Below are 20,165 nucleotides of genomic sequence, written 5' to 3' on the forward strand. Positions count from 1 at the left end.
GGTGAAGTGCGACATCAGCCGAAGCCGGACCCGGACTTTGGAATCCGGCCGACTGAAGGGCTGCCTGACGACAGGACAACCCAGTTGTTATGACTGCAGATGCATCCATGAAGGACATCCACCTCTAACTACAGAGGGGAAGGAGGGAGGGTAAATTGGACTGCAGCAATGTGGATCTTCGAACATCTACATTTATGGTAGGTACAAAAAGTACAGTTTTGTACCTACCATAAATGTAGATGTTCGAAGATCCACATTGCTGCAGTCCTTACACTTGGGTAGTCCGCTGTCCTCGGTCGGCCCGAATATCAAAGTATTAGGCTGACGTCGGTCAAGGCGCTTAAGACTGACATCAGGACGTCAGGGTACAAATGCGCATGACCGACGTCATATCCTCAGTCTTTTCTTGCCCCAGATGTCAGAAGACCCTAAAAGAAAGGTCAAAACCAAAAGACAGCAAAAACAACCAACCACCCTTGCACTAATCATATGTACAATATATACAATATCCACAATATTCACAACCCAAACCACACAACGCCTCTAACTACAGAGGGAAGGAGGGAGGTAAATTGGACTGCAGCAATGTGGATCTTGAACATCTACATTTATGGTAGGTACAAAACTGTACTATGTTCTTCATCTCACATTGCTGCAGTCCTTACACTTGGGTAGAATCCCAAAGCAGAGGTAAGGGAGGATGGCAAAACTATAAAGCATTAGGAGCTGCCAAAATGCCCTGTAAAATTGCAGTGGCAAAACCAGCCCTAGATTTAGAGTAAAGTGGAAGGTGGTAATGCTTAGAGAAAGTATGCACTGAACTCCAAGTAGCTGCCTCCAAAATATCTTTAGTTGCCACCCCTTAAAAAGCTGTAGAAGTGGCAGTAGCCCTAGTGGAATGAGGCCTAATCCCAGCTGGAATCTCCTTACCATGATGGGAATAACAGAAAGCAATACAAAACCCAATCCACTTAGAAATAGTTTGTTTTGACACAGGCTTGCCCTAAGAACCCAAAGCAAATGAAACAAATAATTGCTGAGACTGCCTGAACCCTTTAGTTCTGCTCAAATAATATCGCAACTGCCTGTGTATATCCAAAGTGTGCAAAATCTTTTCCCCTTTATTTTGGGGGTTTGCATAAAAAGTAGGCAAATGAATAGTTTGGTTTAAAGCCACACTAGAAACCACTTTAGGCATAAAGGAAGGATTAGTACGCAAAGATACCCTATCCTTATGGAAAATCAAGAAAGGTTCAACCGCCATAAGGGCCTGTAATTCAGAAACCCTTCTAGCAGAGGTAATGGCCAACAAAAAAGCAGTCTTCCATGATAAATATTTCAACTCAGCAGTAGCTGCAGGCTCAAAAGGTTGTAGAGTGAGTTTCTCCAACACAAAATTGAGATCCCAAGCAGGAGTAGGAGCTCTACGTGGGGGTCTTATATTCTTTGCCCCTCTAAGGAATTGCTTAAACAAAGGATGAGAAAACAATGGTGGGTCACAGTCATAGTGAGCAGAAATTGCTGCAGCATGAACCTTAATAGAAGAGAAGGACAAACCTTTGTCCAGTAACTCAGTAAGATATTGAAGAGCCACACTTAAATTAGGCTTAGAAACATCAAATTCCTTTGCTGTACTCCAAAATAAAAATCTCTTCCATTTATCTGCATACACTTTCCTTGTACTAGGCCTTCTGGCCTCCAAAATAACATTCAAAACTTGCTGTGGAAGCTGAGACCCTCCAGGGTTTAAAACAGAATATGCCAGGCTGTTAGATGTAGAGAGTGAAGTTTGACATTGAGTAAATGACTGTTCTCCTGAGACAGCAGGTGTGGAATCGAAGGCAAAAGCCATGGAGGCTCCCGTACCAGACTTCTCAGTAATGGGTACCAGTGCTGTCGAGGCCAATCTGGAGCTATTAAAATCATCTTTGGCTTGTCCTGTCTGACCTTCAGGAGTACCTTCGGGAGGAGTGGCAGAGGTGGAAAGGCATACACATGAAGATTGCTCCAATTGAATGAAAGAGCATCCACTTTCCAAGCTGTGGGATGAAACCTTTTTGTGCAAAACTTTGGCAGCTGGTAGTTTAGTGGAGAAGCGAACAGATCTATGTCTGGAGTTCCCCATAACACTGTCAATTTCTGAAATACATGAGGATCCAATTTCCACTCGTGGGGATCCATAATTTGTCTGCTCAACACATCTGCTAAGGAGTTCTGTGCTCCTGGCAGAAACCTTGCCTGAAGATTCAGCTGTAAACTGAGAGCAGTCTCCCACAAAATCATTGCTTGTCTGCATAGAGGATAAGAATCGTTCCCCCTTGCTTGTTGATGTACCACATGACAGTTGTGTTGTCTGTTAGAACCAACACCTGCCCTGGAAGAAGTAAATCCTTGAAAGCTATTAATGCAAATTGGACTGCTAACATCTCCTTCAAGTTGATATGTAGATGTTGAAGTCTGGCAGGCCACGTGTCTTGTACCCACTTTACATTTAGATGAGCTCCCCAAGCTTTGTCTGAGGCATCTGTCGTTAGAATCTGACTCGCCTCTGGTCGGGTCACAGAGAGTCCCTTGTTTAGGTGACATTCCTGAGCCCACCACAAAAACTCCTTTTGAATGCAAGGTATTATCTGAATGACAGTGTCCATATCTTGGCAGTGCTGTGTCCATACATTTTTGAGATACCATTGTAGCTTCCTCATATGCAGTTTGGCATTGGGAAGCACCAGAATACAAGATGCCATGAACCCCAAGGCTTGAAGGACTGTCCTTGCAGTCAGCCTGGACTGATGAGACAATTGATGGAAGTAGAGAGACAGATTCTTTTGTTTGTCCGGGGTCAAAAAGCCCATCTGGGATGCTGTATTCAGTCTCACACCCAGAAAGCACATGTCCTGAGAGGGTACTAGACTGGACTTTATTTCGTTCACAGAATACCCCAGGCATCTTAGCACTGCTATCACATACTGTAAATGATGAAGAAGTTCGTCCTTTTCTTGGGCCAGAATCAGGCAATTGTCCAAATAAGGATAGATCTGTATTCCTCTTAGCCTGAAGAAAGCTATCACTGGAGCCAGAACTTTCGTGAACAGTCTGGGCGCAGTAGATAAGCCAAAGGGCAATGCAGAGAACTGATAATGAGAAGTCCCAGCCAGCGCAGATACTTCCTGCAACTGAGCCTGATAGGAACATGAAGGTAAGCCTCCTTGAGATCCAGAGTCACCATCCAGTGATCTTTGCCCAGCAAAGGCAAAAGCTGTTGTAACGTCAACATTTTGAACTTGGGAATGTCCAGATATGTGTTGAGGATAGATAAATCCAAAATTGGTCTCCACGTGTTCCCCTTCTTTGGTACTAGGAACAGGCGAGAATAAAATCCTAGGCCCACTTCTGGTAGAGGGACCGGTTGTATGGCCCCTATTTGAAGTAGCAGAGAAATTTGTTTGTGAGCCTCTAGTCTTTGCTGAGGAGGAACGTCTGGCATGCCTTTGAAAGGAGGCAAGGTATGGAAATAAAACTTGTAACCTTGGTGTATGATATCCAATACCCATCTGTCTTGAGTAACCAAACTCCAATTTTCCTTGAAGAGTGCCAACCTTCCTCCCAAAGGTGCTGCCAGGCAAGAAGGATCTGGCAGCTGAAAAGGTAGGTCATTGGGCCTGTTTACGAAAGGACTGGCCCCTGCCCTCACCCGAAGACTGTGCAGGTGAACTCCCCGTTCTAGGTCTGAAGGAACTCTGAGCTCTGCCCCTACCCCGTCTAGATCTACCCCTAGACTGAGAATCATAAAAAGGGTACGTCCACCCCTTAGCAGGCCAATTCCTACTAAACTTCGGAGACTGAACTTGCAAAAAATCTTTAACAGCCTGCATAGACTTAGCCTTGTCTTCCATTTTCTTCAAGACTGACTCCACAGGTGAACCAAACAACACATCAGACTGTAAAGGAGCATCCAAAATCCTTGTCTTAACATGGTCAGAGAAATTCTGATCCCTCAGCCAGGCGTGCCTGCGAAGAACTGAACCAGTGGCAGCCACCCTAGACGAGGCCTGTACAGCATCAAAACCACATTGTAAAGAATGCTTACCCACCTGTTCAGAGACATGCACCAAATCTTGTAATTCTTTACACTCAATGCCTTCCGCCAGAGCATCTACCTTAGACTTCAATTGAGAAAGAAGATAGTTTTGATATTTCAACATGTGAAACTGGCAATTCAAAGCCCTCATAGCTAAGGTGGAAGAAGTATAGACTTTCTCTCCCCATCTATCCAAAGCTCTGGCCTCTTTATCTGGAGGAACCGGATTTTTTACAACAGAGGCCTTGACACCCTTAGGTCCCTGACTAACAGTTTCTGGGTCCGCCCTAGGACTCTTATAAAGATATTTATGAGCCTCAGGCACCCTGTAATACCTATCCGGTTTAACAGGAGCAGGAGGCAAAGAATCAGGATTAAGTGAAGCCTCTGCAAACACATCTTCCACAACATCCAGAACAGGGGGTATAGCCAAAGGCCTATGCTGGGGTAAAAGCAAAAATTCCCTAAGCCTTTTCCTGGAATCAGAGAAGTCCTGACCTTCCCACTTAAAATGTTCCCTCATGGAATGAAGAGTCTCTGAAAAAGAAAAATCCTCTGGCGGAGAAGCAGGAGGAGTCGAATCATCTGCATCAGAATCAGAATAAGGAGAAAACTCCTGCAAGTCTTCAGCCGAAGACTCTGAAACATCCGAAGGCTGCTCAAAACTCCCCAACTCTGGTTCCACCCTAGGCCTCTTATCAGGAGGGGGCAAAGAACCCCTAATCAAAGTAATTAAATCTTCTGCCATTTTAAGCATGTGCTTCTTGGGCACAGATCCTGTTGAACTAGGAGTGACACCAACAGAAGCTAAACCTGGCCTGCCTCTGGGAGAAGCCTTGGAAACAGAAGGAGAGGGCCTAACCACCCTAGGAAGGGAGGGGAGTACAGTAACCTGAGAAGCCCCTTCAGCCTGACCTGCCTCCTGAAAGGCCACATCCTGCAATATCAAAGTCTCCCCCTGGGACTCCAGAGAAGCCTCCAGCGGAACCACCGGTTCCACTGACGCCTCTAAAGAACCGGCATCCGGTACGGACGACTCTTCTTGCCTGGGTTTAGCTGCTTTGTCTTTGCGCTTCTTCGAAGAAGCGGGCGTCGGAGCATCCGACGGCATATTATAATTGCACCGCTTCCCGAAGACTAACCTGGCACAATCTAACCTTCGCTTAATAGTGCGCTTATTGAACCTAGCACAAAAGCGACACCCAACAACGTCGTGCTCAGGCCCCAAACAAGGAATACACAAAGTATGATAATCCCTATGCGGTATCTGCTTCCCACAAGAAATACAGTTATTTACCTTTTCTGACATCCGGTAAACCACTGAGGCAAGAAAAAACTAAAATATTCCCCAACGGGGTACTTAGCCAACTTTGACTCGGTCTGAAACTCCGAATTCGAAAAATTTCAGAACGCCGAACGGCACTTGCAACGCTGCTTCTGCATCGGACCATGCGGCAAAAAAGACTGAGGATATGACGTCGGTCATGCGCATTTGTACCCTGACGTCCTGATGTCAGTCTTAAGCGCCTTGACCGACGTCAGCCTAATACTTTGATATTCAGGCCGACCGAGGACAGCGGACTACCCAAGTGTAAGGACTGCAGCAATGTGAGATGAAGAACATCTGTACTATGTTCTTCATCTCACATTGCTGCGGTCCTTACATATGGGTAGAATCCCAAAGCAGAGGTAAGGGAGGATGGCAAAACTATAAAGCATTAGGAGCTGCCAAAATGCCCTGTAAAATTGCAGTGGCAAATCCAGCCCTAGATTTAGAGTAAAGTGGAAGGTGGTAATGCTTAGAGAAAGTATGCACTGAACTCCAAGTAGCTGCCTCCAAAATATCCTTAGTAGCCACCCCCCCTTAAAAAAGCTGTAGAAGTGGCAGTAGCCCTAGTGGAATGAGGCCTAATCCCAGTTGGAATCTCCTTACCATGATGGGAATAACAGAAAGCAATACAAAAACCAATCCAATTAGAAATAGTTTGTTTTGAAACAGGTTTGCCCTGAGAACACAAAGCAAATGAAACAAACAACTGCTGAGACTGCCTGAACCCTTTAGTTCTGTACAAATAATATCGCAACTGTCTGTGTATATCCAAAGTGTGCAAAATCTTCTCCCCTTTATTTTGGGGGTTTGCATAAAAAGTAGGCAAATGAATAGTTTGGTTTAAAGCCACACTAGAAACCACTTTAGGCATAAAGGAAGGGTTAGTACAAAGACACCCTATCCTTGTGGAAAATTAAGAAAGGCTCAACCGCCATAAGGGCCTGTAATTCAAAAACCCTTCTCGCAGATGTAATGGCCAACAAAAAAGCAGTCTTCCATGATAAATATTTCAACTCGGCAGTCGCTGCAGGCTCAAAAGGTTGTAGAGTGAGTTTCTCCAACACAAAATTGAGATCCCAAGCAGGAGTAGGAGCTCTCATTGGGGTCTTATATTCTTTGCCCCTCTAAGGAATTGCTTAAACAAAGGATGAGAAAATAATGGTGGGTCACAGTCATAGTGAGCAGAAATTGCTGCAGCATGAACCTTTATAGAGGAGAAGGACAAACCTTTGTCCAATAACTCAGTAAGATATTGAAGAGCAACACTTAAGTTATGTTTAGAAACATCAAAGTCCTTTGCTGTACTCCAAATTAAAAATCTCCTCCATTTATCTGCGTAAACTTTCCTTGTACTAGGCCTTCTGGCCTCCAAAATAACATTCAAAACTTGTTGTGGAAGCTGAGACCCTCCAGGGTTTAAAACAGAATATGCCAGGCTGTTAGATGTAGAGAGTGAAGTTTGACATTGAGTAAATGACTGTTCTGAGACAGCAGGTGTGGAATCGAAGGCAAAGGCCATGGAGGCTCCCGTACCAGACTTCTCAGTAATGGGTACCAGTGCTGTCGAGGCCAATCCGGAGCTATTAAAATCATGGTTGGCTTGTCCTGTCTGACCTTCAGGAGTACCTTTGGGAGGAGAGGCAGTGGTGGAAAGGCATATACGTGAAGATTGTTCCAATTGAATGAGAGAGCATCCACTTTCCAAGCTGTGGGATGAAACCTTTTCGTGCAAAACTTTGGCAGCTGGTAATTTAGTGGAGAAGCGAACAGATCTATGTCTGGAGTTCCCCATAACACTGTCAATTTTTGAAATACATGAGGATCCAATTTCCACTCGTGGGGATCCATAATTTGTCTGCTCAACACATCTGCTAAGGAGTTCTGTGCTCCTGGCAGAAACCTTGCCTGAAGATTTAGCTGCAAACTGAGAGCAGTCTCCCACAAAATCATTGCTTGTCTGCATAGAGGATATGAATGTGTCCCCTTGCTTGTTGATGTACCACATGACAGTTGTGTTGTCTGTTTGAATCAACACCTGCCCTGGAAGAAGTAAATCCTTGAAAGCTATCAGTGCAAATTGGACTGCTAACATCTCCTTCAAGTTGATATGTAAATGTTGAAGTCTGGCAGGCCACGTGTCTTGTACCCATTTTCCATTTAGATGAGCTCCCAAGCTTTGTCTGAGGCATCTGTCGTTAGAATCTGACTCGCCTCTGGTCGGGTCACAGAGAGTCCCTTGTTTAGGTGACATTCCTGAGCCCACCACAAAAATTCCTTTTGAATGCAAGGTATTATCTGAATGACAGTGTCCATATCTTGGCAGTGTTGTCCATACATTTTGAGATACCATTGTAGCTTCCTCATATGCAGTTTGGCATTGGGAAGTACCAGAATACAAGATGCCATGAACCCCAAGGCTTGAAGGACTGTCCTTGCAGTCAGCCTGGACTGACGAGACAATTGATGGAAATAAAGAGAAAGATTCTTTTGTTTGTCCGGGGTCAAAAAGGCCATCTGGGATGCTGTATTCAGTCTCACACCCAGAAAGCACATGTCCTGAGAGGGTACTAGACTGGACTTTATTTCGTTCACAGAATACCCTAGGCATCTTAACACTGCCATCACATACTGTAAATGATGAAGAAGTTCGTCCTTTCCTTGAGCCAGAATCAGGCAATCGTCCAAATAAGGATAGATTTGTATTCCTCTTAGCCTGAAGAAAGCTACCACTGGAGCCAGAACCTTCGTGAACACTCTGGGCAGTAGATAAGCCAAAGGGCAATGCAGAGAACTGATAATGAAAAGTCCCAGCCCGAAAACACAGATACTTCCTGCAACTGGGCCTGATAGGAACATGAAGGTAAGCCTCCTTGAGATCCAGAGTCACCATCCAGTGATCTTTGCCCAGCAGAGGTAAAAGCTGCTGTAACGTCAACATTTTGAACTTGGGAATGTCCAGATATGTGTTGAGGATAGATAAGTCCAAAATGGGTCTCCACGTGTCCCCTTTCTTTGGTACTAGAAACAGGCGAGAATAAAATCCTAGGCCCACTTCTGGCAGAGGGACCGGTTGTATAGCTCCTATTTGAAGTAGAAGAGAAATTTGGTTGTGAGCCTCTAGTCTTTGCTGAGGAGGAACGTCTGGCATGCCTTTGAAAGGAGGCAAGGTATGGAAATAAAACTTGTAACCTCGGTGTATGATATCCAGTACCCATTTGTCTTGGGTAATTAAAATCCAATTTTCCTTGAAAAGTGCCAACCTTCCTCCCAAAGGTGCTGCCAGGCAAGAGGGATCTGGCAGCTGAAACAGTAGGTCATTGGGCCTGTTTACGAAAGGACTGGCCCCTACCCTCACTCGAAGATTGTGCAGGTGAACTCCCTGTTCTAGGACTGAAGGAACTCTGAGCTCTGCCCCTACCACGTCTAGATCTACCCCTAGACTGAGAATCATAAGAAGGATCGTCCACCCCTTAGCAGGCCAATTCCTACTAAACTTTGGAGGCTGAACTTGCAAAAAATCCTTAACAGTCTGCATAGACTTAGCCTTGTCCTCCATTTTCTTCAAGACTGATTCCACAGGTGGACCAAACAACACTTCAGACTGCAAAGGAGCATCCAAAATCCTTGTTTTAACATGGTCAGAAAAATTCTGATCCTTCAGCCAGGCGTGTCTGCGAAGAACTGAACCAGTGGCAGCCACCCTAGGCGAGGCCTGCACAGCATCAAAACCACATTGTAAAGAATGCTTACCAACCTGCTCAGAGACATGCACCAAATCTTGTAATTCTTTACACTCAATGCCTTCTGCCAGAGCATCCACCTTAGATTTCAATTGAGAAAGAAGAAAGTTTTGATATTTCAACATATGAAACTGGCAATTCAAAGCCCTCATTGCTAAGGTAGAAGAAGTATAGACCTTCTTTCCCCATCTATCCAAAGCTCTGGCCTCTTTATCTAGAGGAACCGGATTTTTTACAACAGAGGCCTTGACACCCTTGGGTCCCTGACTAATAGTTTCTGGGTCCGCCCTAGGACTCTTATAAAGATATTTATGAGCCTCAGGCACCCTGTAATACCTATCTGGTTTAACAGGTGCAGGAGGCAGAGAATCAGAATTAAGCGAAGCCTCTGAAAACACATCCTGCACAACATCCAGAACAGGTGGTATAGCTAAGGGCCTATGTTGAGGTAAAAGCAAAAATTCCCTAAGCCTTTTCCGAGAATCAGAGAAGTCTTGACCTTCCCACTTAAAATGCTCCCTCATAGAGTGAAGTGTCTCTGAAAAAGAAAAATCCTCTGGAGGAGAAGCAGAAGGAGTGGAATCTTCTGCATCAGAATCAGAATAAGGAGAGTACTCCTGCAAGTCTTCAGCCGAAGACTCTGAAACATCTGAAGCCTGTTCAAAACTTCCCAACTCTGGCTCCACCCTAGGCCTCTTATCAGGAGGGCAAAGAACCTCTAATCAGAGTAATCAAATCTTCTGCCATTTTAAGCATGTGCTTCTTAGGCACAGACCCTGCTGAACTAGGAGTGACACCAACAGAAGCTAAACTTGGCCTGCCCCTGGGAGAAGCCTTGGAAACAGAAGGAGAGGGCCTAACCACCCTGGGAAGGGAGGGGAGTACAGTAACCTGAGAAGCCCCTTCAGCCTGCCCTGCCTCAAGAGGCCACATCCTGCAAAATTAAAGTCTCCCCCTGAGACTCTAAAGAAGTCTCCGTCGGACCCACCGGTTCCACTGAAGCCTCTAAAGAACCGGCGTCCGGAACGGACGACTCATCTTGCCTGGGTTTAACTGTTTTGTCTTTGCGCTTCTTCGTGGAAGCGGGGGGCGGAGAATCCGACGGCATATTGTAATTGCACCGCTTACCGAAGACCAGCCTAGCACAATCTAACCTTCGCTTAATAGTGCGCTTATTGAACCTAGCACAAAAGCGACACCCGACTACATCGTGCTCAGGCCCCAAACAAGGAATGCACAAAGAATGATAATCCCTATGCGGTATCTGCTTCCCACAAGAAATACAATTATTCACTTTTCTGACATCCGGTACTACACTGAGGCAAGAAAAACCAAAATAATCCCCAGCGGGTACTTAGCCAACTTGGATTCGGTCTGAAACTCCGAACTCGAAAAATTTCAGAACGCCGAACGGCACTTGCAACGCTGCTTCTGCATCGGACCATGCGGCAAAAAAGACTGAGGATATGACGTCGGTCATGCGCTTTTGTACCCTGACGTCCTGATGTCAGTTTTAAGCGCCTTGACCGACGTCAGCCTAATACTTTGGTATTCGGGCCGACCGAGGACAGCGGACTACCCATATGTAAGGACTGCAGCAATGTGAGATGAAGAACATCAATTTATATCCATCAGTCTGGAATAGGTTACAAAACCATTTCTAAAGCTTTGGGACTCCAGCGAACCACGGTGGGAGCCATTATCCCCAAATGCAGAAAACATGGAACAGTGGTGAACCTTCCCAGGAGTGGCCAGCCTACAAAAATTACCCCAAGAGCTCAGCGACGACTCATCCAAGAGGTCACAAAAGAACCCAGAACAATAGCTAAAGAACTGCAGGCTTCACTAACGGTCAGTGTTCATGACTCAACCATAAGAAAGAGACTGAGCAAGAATGGCATGCATGGCAGAGTTCCAAGGCAAAAACCACTGCTGACCAAAAGGAACATAAAGACTCGTCTCACTTTTGCCAAGAAACATCTTGATGATCCCCAAGACTTTTGGGAAAATATTCTGTGGACTGATGAAACAAAAGTTGAACTTTTTGGGGGGTGTGCGTCCCGTTACATCTGGTGTAAAAGTAACATAGCATTTCAGAAAAAGAACATCATGCCAACAGTCAAACATGGTGGTAGTAAGTGTGATGTTCTGGGGCTGCTTTGCTGCTTCTGGACCTGGATGACTTGCTGTGATTGATGGAACCATGAACTCTGCTCTCTACCAAAAAATCCTGAATGAGAATGTCCGGCCATCAGTTCGTGACCGCAAGCTGAAGCGCACTTGGGTTCTGCACCAGGACAATGATCCAAAACATATCAGCAAGTCCACCTCTGAATGGCTTAAAAAAACAAAATGAAGGTTTTGGAGTGGGCTAGTTAAAGTCCAGACTTGAATCCAACTGAAATGCTGTGGCATTCATGCTTGGAAACCCTCCAATATGGCTGAATTAAAACAATTCTGCAAAGAAGAGTGGGCGAAAATTCTTCAACAGCGATGTGAAAGACTCATTGTCAGTTATCATAAATGCTTGATTGCAATTGTTGCAGCTAAGGGTGGCACAACCAGTTAATAGGTTTAGGGGGCAATTACTTTTTCACATAGGGCCCATGCAGGTTTGGATATTTTTTTCCTTAATTCCTTAATAAATAAAATCATCACTTAAAAACTGCATTTTGTGTTTACTTGGGTTATCTTTGTCTAACATTTACATTTGTTTGATGATCTGAAACATTTAAGTGCGACAAACATGCAAAAAAATAAGAAATCAGGTAGGGGGCAAATACTTTTTCATTGCACTGTACATATGCATATACATATAGGGGGTAGGAGGGAGGGATAGAATACTGCAACAAGGAAGAGAAGGACATCTATTAGTTATGGTAAGATTTTACACAACTGTTCTATATCCTATTCCCATGTTGTAGTATTCATAATCTTTGGGCGAGTGCCACAGCTCAAAGGGAAGAGGAGGAGGGTGGTACGGAACTGTTTTTCAAGAATCCATGCAGGATTGCCCTAGCAAACCCTACTTTAGACCTGGAAATATGGTCCAATTTGCAGTGTTTGGTGAATATATAGACAGATGTCCAGGTAGCTGCCTCTAGAATTGAAGCCGTGTCCAGCCCTTTGCAGAAGGCTCCAGATGAGGCCATGGCTTTAGTGGAGTGGGCTTTAATTTTTGATGTTTGACGTTTGCCATTGTAAGTGTAATATAAAAAGATGGTCCTAGAAATCTGGAAGAAATAGTCTGTTTTGTTACTGCTTTTCTCAGAGCTCTGGGGTGAAAGAAGACAAACCAATTGCTCTGATCTCATAAAAGACTTGGTCTTGTCAAAGTAGAATCTTAGTCTGTGAACATCAAGGGATTATGGACTCCCCCACTGTCATTCTGGGGATGTGGAAAAAAAGGTGTGTAGGTGAATACATTGGCTCAGGGACAGCTCACTGACCACCTTAGGCATGAAGGACAGCCTGGTCCTTAAGGTCACTCTATCCTTGTGGAAGCTTAGAAAAGGAGGGGTGGCCATGAGGTCCTGGAGCTCTGACAGTCTCCTGGCTGATGTCAGTGCCACCAAAAGCACAGTCTTCCAAGTGCAACATTTTAGAAAGGCTTTTGATGCTGGTTCAAAAGGAGCAACAGTGAGCTTCCCTAAAACGTAGTTCAGGTCCCATGGGGGTGGAACTAGCCTTATGAGGGGCCTGAGGTGCAGTACTCCCTTAAGGAATAACTTCACTGGAAGTTGGAAGGCAAGGGGAGTGTCAAGAGGCAGACAAGCCGAAATAGCAGCTAGGTGGGCCTTGACAGAAGAATATGCCAGCCATGCTTGCAACAATTCACACAGGTAGGCCAGCACTAAAGGGACCTCTCCTTGAAATGGGTCTAGCTGTCTTTGAAGACACCAACTGGAGAATCTTTTCCATTTGGATATGTAAGATTTCCTAGTATTGGGTTTCCTGGCCTCTTGCAGGACATTAAGCACGTCTTCAGTGTAAAGGTGCCTGAAAGGGATCAAAACGATCATCCACAGGGTTAGGTTCAGAGATTCCAAGTCGGGATGGATTAGAGATCCCTTGTCCTGTGTGAGAAGGTCCACTTTGTGAGGTAACATGTGATAATTGCCGAGGGGGAAACAATGCTGTCTTGGCCAAAAGTGATTCATCAACAAGATTTTTGGTTTGTTCTGCTGAATTTGTAACAGGACTTTCTGTAGGAGTGGGAAGGGGGGAATGCATAGAGAAACATTCCCTTCCATGAAATAGAAAAGGTGCCTGCTGCCCTTGCTAGGGGGCTGGGTGCCCTGGTACAAAAGAGTGGCAGTTGTCTGTTCAAAGGCAAGGCAAACAGATCTATTTGTGGTGTACCCCCCCTCCCCCCACTTGTGGACTATGTCCAGGAACATGTCCTTGTGCAGCATCCATTTGTGGGATTGTGACATGGACCTGCTCAAGGTGTCTGCTTGAGTGCTCTGAGCTGAGGGAATATAGACTGTCTGCAGGGTGACTCCATGTTGGACCCCCAGTTCCGATGCCTGGAGAACAAGTCTGCATAGTAAGTAAAATTTTGCCCCCCCCCCCCCCGTTTGTTCACATACCAGAGAACTGTAGTGCTGTCTGTTAACAACTTCAGGGGGCCTTGCTTCAGAATATGTTGGAAGGCCCTCAGAGCAAGAATAATGGCCTTCATTTCCCTGTTGATGTGCTCCCTGCTTGAAGGGGCCTTGTCCATGTGCCTTTCACCTTCTAGCTGCCCACAGCAGCTCCCCAGCCCAGGTTTAAGGGACCTGTGTACATCTCTTGGACTGGGTTGAGGGGTTGTAATGGAAGCCCTGGGTTGAGAAGAGACTTGTTCCAACCACCAAAGAATCTCCTTCCTTAGGCATGGTAGGAAGAGAATGTTGTGGTCGAAGTGATGGGAGTGTTGGAGTCCATGTGGACCTCAGGTACCATTGAAGTTTTCTCATGTGGAGTCTTGCCAGGGGCAATATGGGTATAGTGGAGGCCATATGTCCTAGGAGTCAGACATTGTCTTGCTGTCACAGAAGTGGTGTGAAGGACAGACAGCAGTTATTGCTTCAAGCTTTCCCGCACTTGGGATGGAAGGAATGCAGTCATAACATCTGTCCCTATTCTGTACCCCAGGAAAACTTGGTCCTGGGAGGGGTTTAGTTTGGACTTTGGGAAACTGATGTTGAACCAGAGGGACTGCAGGACAGAGATGACTTTTTGGAGATGGATGTGTAGGGAAGTGGAGCAACCTGCCTGGATCAGGAGGTCATCCAGGTAGGGAAAATCGGAACCCCTTGGATCCTTCAAATAGGCTACCACTGGAGCCAGACACTTGGTGAATACCCCTGGAGCAGCAGATAGCCCAAAGGGCAAGACAGAAAACTGAAACTGCGTGGAAATACTTACTGTAGTTGGGTTTTATTGGGATATGTAGATATGCATCTTTGATGTCCAAAGTGGCCAGAAATGCCTGAGGCATTAGCAGGGGGAAAGAGGAATTTAAGCATGTGAAAAGTGGGTACTTGTACAAAAAGGTTGAGGTTAGAGAGATCCAAGATGGGTTTCCATGGGCAATCTTTTCTTGGGACTAGGAAAAGTCTGGAGTAAAAGCACTTCCCCTCTCTGACAGAGGGACAGGCTGGATAGTCCCTTGAGAGAGGAGACTGTTTAAGACCGTCTGGGAAAGGGGGGAGCTATTCCTTCGGTGGCTATGGGATATCTCTTAGGGAGGGAGGAATGACCCAAGTCATGAAGTAACCCTTTTCTAAAATACACAAGGCCCACTTGTCTGAGGTAATGCTTTGCCAGACAGCAAGACAGTGAAGAGAGTCTTTGGCATAGGGGAGTGGAATCTGGAGGGGGTAAAGAAGGCGGCAAGTAGTCACAGACTACCTGCCCTGTCCTGAAGCTGAGGTTTTTGAACTGGAGTCTGAGCACGCCTGGAAGAGGCTGCTGCTTCCTGGAGCTCTTTTTGCTCCTAGAATGAGTAGCAGGCAGCAGAATGTTTCCTGATGAACTGCGTCTTGGGATAATTCCTATGGAATTTAGGGACTGGCGACACAAATGTTTTAGGTCTTGTAATTCTTTCCCCTTTTGCTGAAGGGTTTTGAAAAGCTCTGCCACTTTAGCCCTAAAGAGGGCAGAATTGTCCAGGGTGCATCCAAAAGTTTAGCCCTGATATCAATAGGTAGGGCTTGGAGTCTCAGCCAAGAATAACTTCTATGCACCGAGACAGAAGCTGCAGATCTGGCTGAGGCCTCTCCAGCATCATAGCTGCATCTGACAGAGTGCCTTACCACTTGAGAGGACAAGGAGATGAGACTAGATACTGGAGCCTTAGGAAGTGAGTCTGGGAGATCAGCCAAAAGTTTAGAAACCTGAATCAAAAGGGCCAGGGCATACTTAGACATGTGTATTTGGTAGGTAACCACCTTATAATCCAAAGTGGCAGAGTTGTACACTTCTTTGCCAATGCATTCCATGGTCTTATTGTCCTTATCAGTGGGACGGACAGAGGTGGAGGGAAGTAATCTAGAGGGCTTGTCTGCAGAAACTAACATAGTGCCAACATCTGCAACAGGGCATTTAATCAGAAATTTGGCCCCTTCTGCAACCTTATAAAACCTGTCAGGCCTTCTAGGGTATGGTGGTTGGGATTCAGGGTTTTTAGAAGCTGCAATGAAGGCATCCAAAATAGGCTGGCAAGACTGGAAGGATGGCAGAAGGTGAAGGGGTGTCCATTTGTAAGAGATACCTCTTCTGAACCTTGGACATTTCAGAGGAATCCCATTTAAAAAAAACTCTCATTTTAGAGATGGTTTCACCAAAGGTGAAACCCTCTCCTGGGGAGTCTGTCTCAACAGTCGTCTCCTTGGGGGAGACATACCCAAGAGGGGAAGGTACCCGAGAGGCACAGGAAAGGAAGTCCTCAGAAGAGGAATCTGAGGAGTCCTCAGCTTCAAGAAGAAGAGAATCTTCAGTCTGAGGCCTAGGACTACTAACAGCAGGGGAAGCAGGCCTAGAAGGTCTAAGGGCCATGAAAGCATTAAATAATGCTTTGATAGAAAGCTTGCCAATCACAAGGCTTTCTGAAGGAGGAGAGACATGTTTTGTCTTTTGTTTCCTTTTTAAGGAAGAGGTAGGCCTGGAAGGCACAAGGCCTAGGTTCAGACTGTTCTAAAGTAGTGGAAGGACCAGTATGGATGTCTGTTGCGAGCAGAGGTTCCCCCTCCTTGCCGGCGTCAGACGTCTGCAAAACCTCCACAGATGTGCTTTCAAGCCCTAGGTTCTGCAGCCTCCCAAATGGTACCCGCTATACCTAACTTGTCCGGTTCCGAATGTTCATCCAGGCGAATGTCGGTCACAGGGGGAATGCCACGTGGAGGAAATGCAGCAGTAGGTTCAGGCCTGGAAACTTTGGCCTTCTTTTTTGGTAGCTTGATAGTCTGACCGGATGGCCCTTCCATTGCCAGAGCCAGATGTTTAAGATGCTGGTTTTCTAAGTAGATGTTAAGGGAGTGCAGACTGCTGCGGAGTGTCTTAGGAATGAAAGCCTGACAAATCATGCAGGTTTTACGGTCATGGTTGGGCCCCAGGCAGAAAAAGCAGAGGTCACTAGCATCCTTATCTGATGTCTGCACCTACACTTTCCTTTCCTGAATGACATGAACCTAAGCAGGCATGCAGTGACCAAAGACAGAAGAAGAAAATGGCCCCGGTGGAGCAATTATCTTAAATTTGAAGATCCGATGGCAGAAAGAGCTGACGTTCGACTGGCGGCAGAGAAGTTTTGAGGAAAGGTACGTGCAGACGTCACTTTTATGGCACCCTATGGCCAACATAAAATGTCCCACGTACCTTGCAGTGACTACAAGCTTTTGTATACTGGTCAGACATTAAGGTAGCTAAGCAGAGGATAACCCAAAGGTTATGAATACTGCAACATGGGAATAGGACATCCTTTAATATATTTTATAATGCCAACTGATGCATTTACTCACAGCTCAAGAAAACGACTTCATCAGAAACAGCTGTGGATACCATTTAACATAACGGGTAACATTTTTTATACTCCATTAGATTATATGGCTTTCAAAGCAAGTTTTTATTTTTTGTTAAGCAAGGTACAACTGAACACAAGATACGTTATGGTCTTACCATGGCAGAGTAAATGATCAGTGTGAGAAAAAATCCTCCAGTGGTACCAATCAGCTACAAGCAGACTTACTAGTGAGTTTTCAAATGTTTTTAGCCTTGGAAAAAATCTCCAAAACCACAGATAAAGAGCCAGAAAAGTAAGCAACAACATTATAACAAAACTCTAAAAAAACTGTACAAACAATTCCCTGATTTGCATCTGTCTAACTGGACTAACTAGCAGACACACTTCAGAACATTCAATGAGGAAAGAGAACTGAGGATGATACAAGCAGGTTTCCCTTTACACCATACGTCCTACTAATATCTGGGATGTGGGAAGAAGATGGCTTTGCACAAGGGATGTACAAAACTCTGAAGCCTGGATGGATGGCAGAAAAAACACCTGCACTGCATATCTTAAAAGTAATTAATACTACAATAGTGATCATTGATGGATATTGGAACTTCAGTAACTGCAAAAACTACAACATTTTTGTCGACGTCTGCAGATAAAAAACAAACAGCAAAATGATACTTAATGCGCCCATACAAGTTGCTCTACGGCAGTTAAGAAATGAAGGGCAACTAAAGAAGCTGCACAATTTACAATATGCAGTAACAGCTTTGATAGCAGTGGTAAGTACAGTCACTCAGGACTGCTGCAAATCTAACATGGGGTCTGTGGTACCAGTATACCACAGATGGGGTGCAAGAACCCCCCCCCCCCCAAAATGAAATGGATTGCTCCACCTTTTTACTGCTGATGGGCTTACAATGACTGTCAATACGGGGAGTGCACATATGCCCTGAAATAAGCTAGTAAGAAATTTAACTCCTCAGTACCAATAGCTGGTTAAATGTTCTACAAATGACCACTTTGTGGAAAACTCAGTGCAAGCAGCTAGTACACAAACGATATACATGCAACAATCACTGTATAAAAAATACTAAACATAAAACACAACACATGACTAGACTCCTCTTCCTACTTGCTTGATATGTGCTTCTCTGCAGCTGCAACTTGCTCTTAGCAAACGTTTAACATTATACTTCAAACAAAGTAAGCATTCGCCAGGTACTGACCTGTATTCTTCATTGCAGAAGTCAGACTGCTGAGAATGGAGCTGATTTTTGCTAGATCCACATTGGCCAGGTTTGGAAGAGGAAGTGATGATGAATTAACAGAAGAGATTCCTGCACTTTGCACCTTAAGAGAAGCAGTGGGACCAGCAGAGGAAACTGCAGCAAAAGATGATGTTGAACAGACAGTGGACCCAGTTGTAGAAAAAGCCAGAGAAGTAGCTGTAGAAGAGGCCTGAGAAGCAGCTGTAGAAGGGAAAGTAGAAGAAACAGTGAAAGGGACAGTAGAAGCAAAAGCAGCAGCAACTGTGCAAACAGCTGGGGTAGTCAGTGCTGTAACTGTGGACATAACAGGCACAACAGCTGGTACTGGAGCAGTGGCACGAGGAACAGGAGCAGCTAAAGGTGTAATAATTGTAGCAGTAGTAGTAACTGCAGCAGCAGCCGGTGTAAGAATTGGAGATACAGTTGATTTAGCAATAGGAGAAACAGCAGATGCAACAACTGGTGCAACAACAGATGCGATTGGAGCAACAGCAGGTGGAGAAAATGGGGTAACAGTAGGTGCCATAAGTGACACAACAGCTGGTGAAACAGCTGACGTAAAAGTAGGAACTGTGGATGAGCTTGAAATACTTTTGACTGCATCCATATGAGCTGAAGTCAAAACAGTCTTCTCCTTTCTATCTTCCACTATTAAAAAAAACAGATAAAAGGAATTAAGTTTTTAATTCATCAGGCTCATAAACCATTTACTGCTAAAAATACAAAGACAAATTAAGTCATTTTTTTTAAGAACACTGCAACGCAGATGCCTCTGTGATCTAAGACTACACAATAAATGGTGAACTTACACAGAGAATACAAAAACTTAAAGTGGCAGCAGTTTTGGGATAACATTTTTTTCCTAGTCTGTAATAATGCACCCATGTCTGAAATAACATTTTACCATATTGCTTTAGCATTCTGACACTTTTTTTAAAAAAGACATCTAAGCACAACAGTCTCAAAGTGATAATGGTCAGTATATCCCCAGGGTCTGAGGCGGAAGACCATGATTTCAGACTGCAGTGTGTGGAAGTTCGTGCTCTTCCTTGATCTATGCAGCTTTTTTCCCTGAGACATTGGTTTTCTTCCACCTGCTGAAGATGGGAATGTTGATTAGTTAAAAAAAAACTGACCATATATTAAACTGCTCATAACACCATGTCTTGGGTCATGCCCGAAAAACGTTCTGCAGGATCAGCTCAATTACAAAATTAACAAATCAATATGTAAACAGAAAAGGAAACCATGGAGCGACAACTACCAGTTCTGAACACAAAAATTGCCAGTTTAGGCAGCCAGAAGCAACAAATGTCCCTAAGAACAGGAAAAGCAAGACCTATGTAGAGGGTCTTCTTTGTGTTACTGAGAACCATACTTAACTGCTGTCCCACTGCTCCACAACTGACAAAAATATAGAAGTACTAAGATACTTTAAAGATTTTTTTTTACAGGGGTGACTCCTTGTACTCTGAGCTCTAAAACATTCTGCCTCCAAGGTTCCACAGACCTGGAGAAGAGAAATAAATTCCCTTTTCTCTAAAAGTAAGACCAACATCAGAAGTAGTACATTTATAAAGAAAAGGGAGTGAGTTGGGAGAACAGCTCACACTGTAGAGTGTAGGGTGCAGCCCCTCAGGAAAAAGACCATTTGCTATACCATAGTTTATCTTCTGTAAATATACAGGCACACACACACAGAAGAGTAAAAGGGTCACGCATGCAAACCATTCAGTAAAACCTTCAA

At 44.8% G+C, this 20,165-nt stretch overlaps 1 protein-coding gene across 1 annotated transcript in view; it reads right to left on the reverse strand.

The window, feature by feature from the left end:
* The window catches only part of RPRD2 (regulation of nuclear pre-mRNA domain containing 2), a 2,300,864-nt gene that overhangs the window by 367,436 nt on the left and 1,913,263 nt on the right, over positions 1–20,165 (reverse strand). Inside the window, exon 8 of the mRNA XM_044079912.1 lies at positions 18,377–19,066. Coding sequence (XP_043935847.1) covers positions 18,377–19,066 — 690 coding nt within the window. The remainder of the gene's footprint in view (positions 1–18,376; positions 19,067–20,165) is intronic.

This window comes from Protopterus annectens, chromosome 8.part0 (assembly GCF_019279795.1).
Source record: "Protopterus annectens isolate FY-2018-M chromosome 8.part0, PAN1.0, whole genome shotgun sequence".
Classification (NCBI taxonomy): Eukaryota; Metazoa; Chordata; order Ceratodontiformes; family Protopteridae; genus Protopterus; species Protopterus annectens.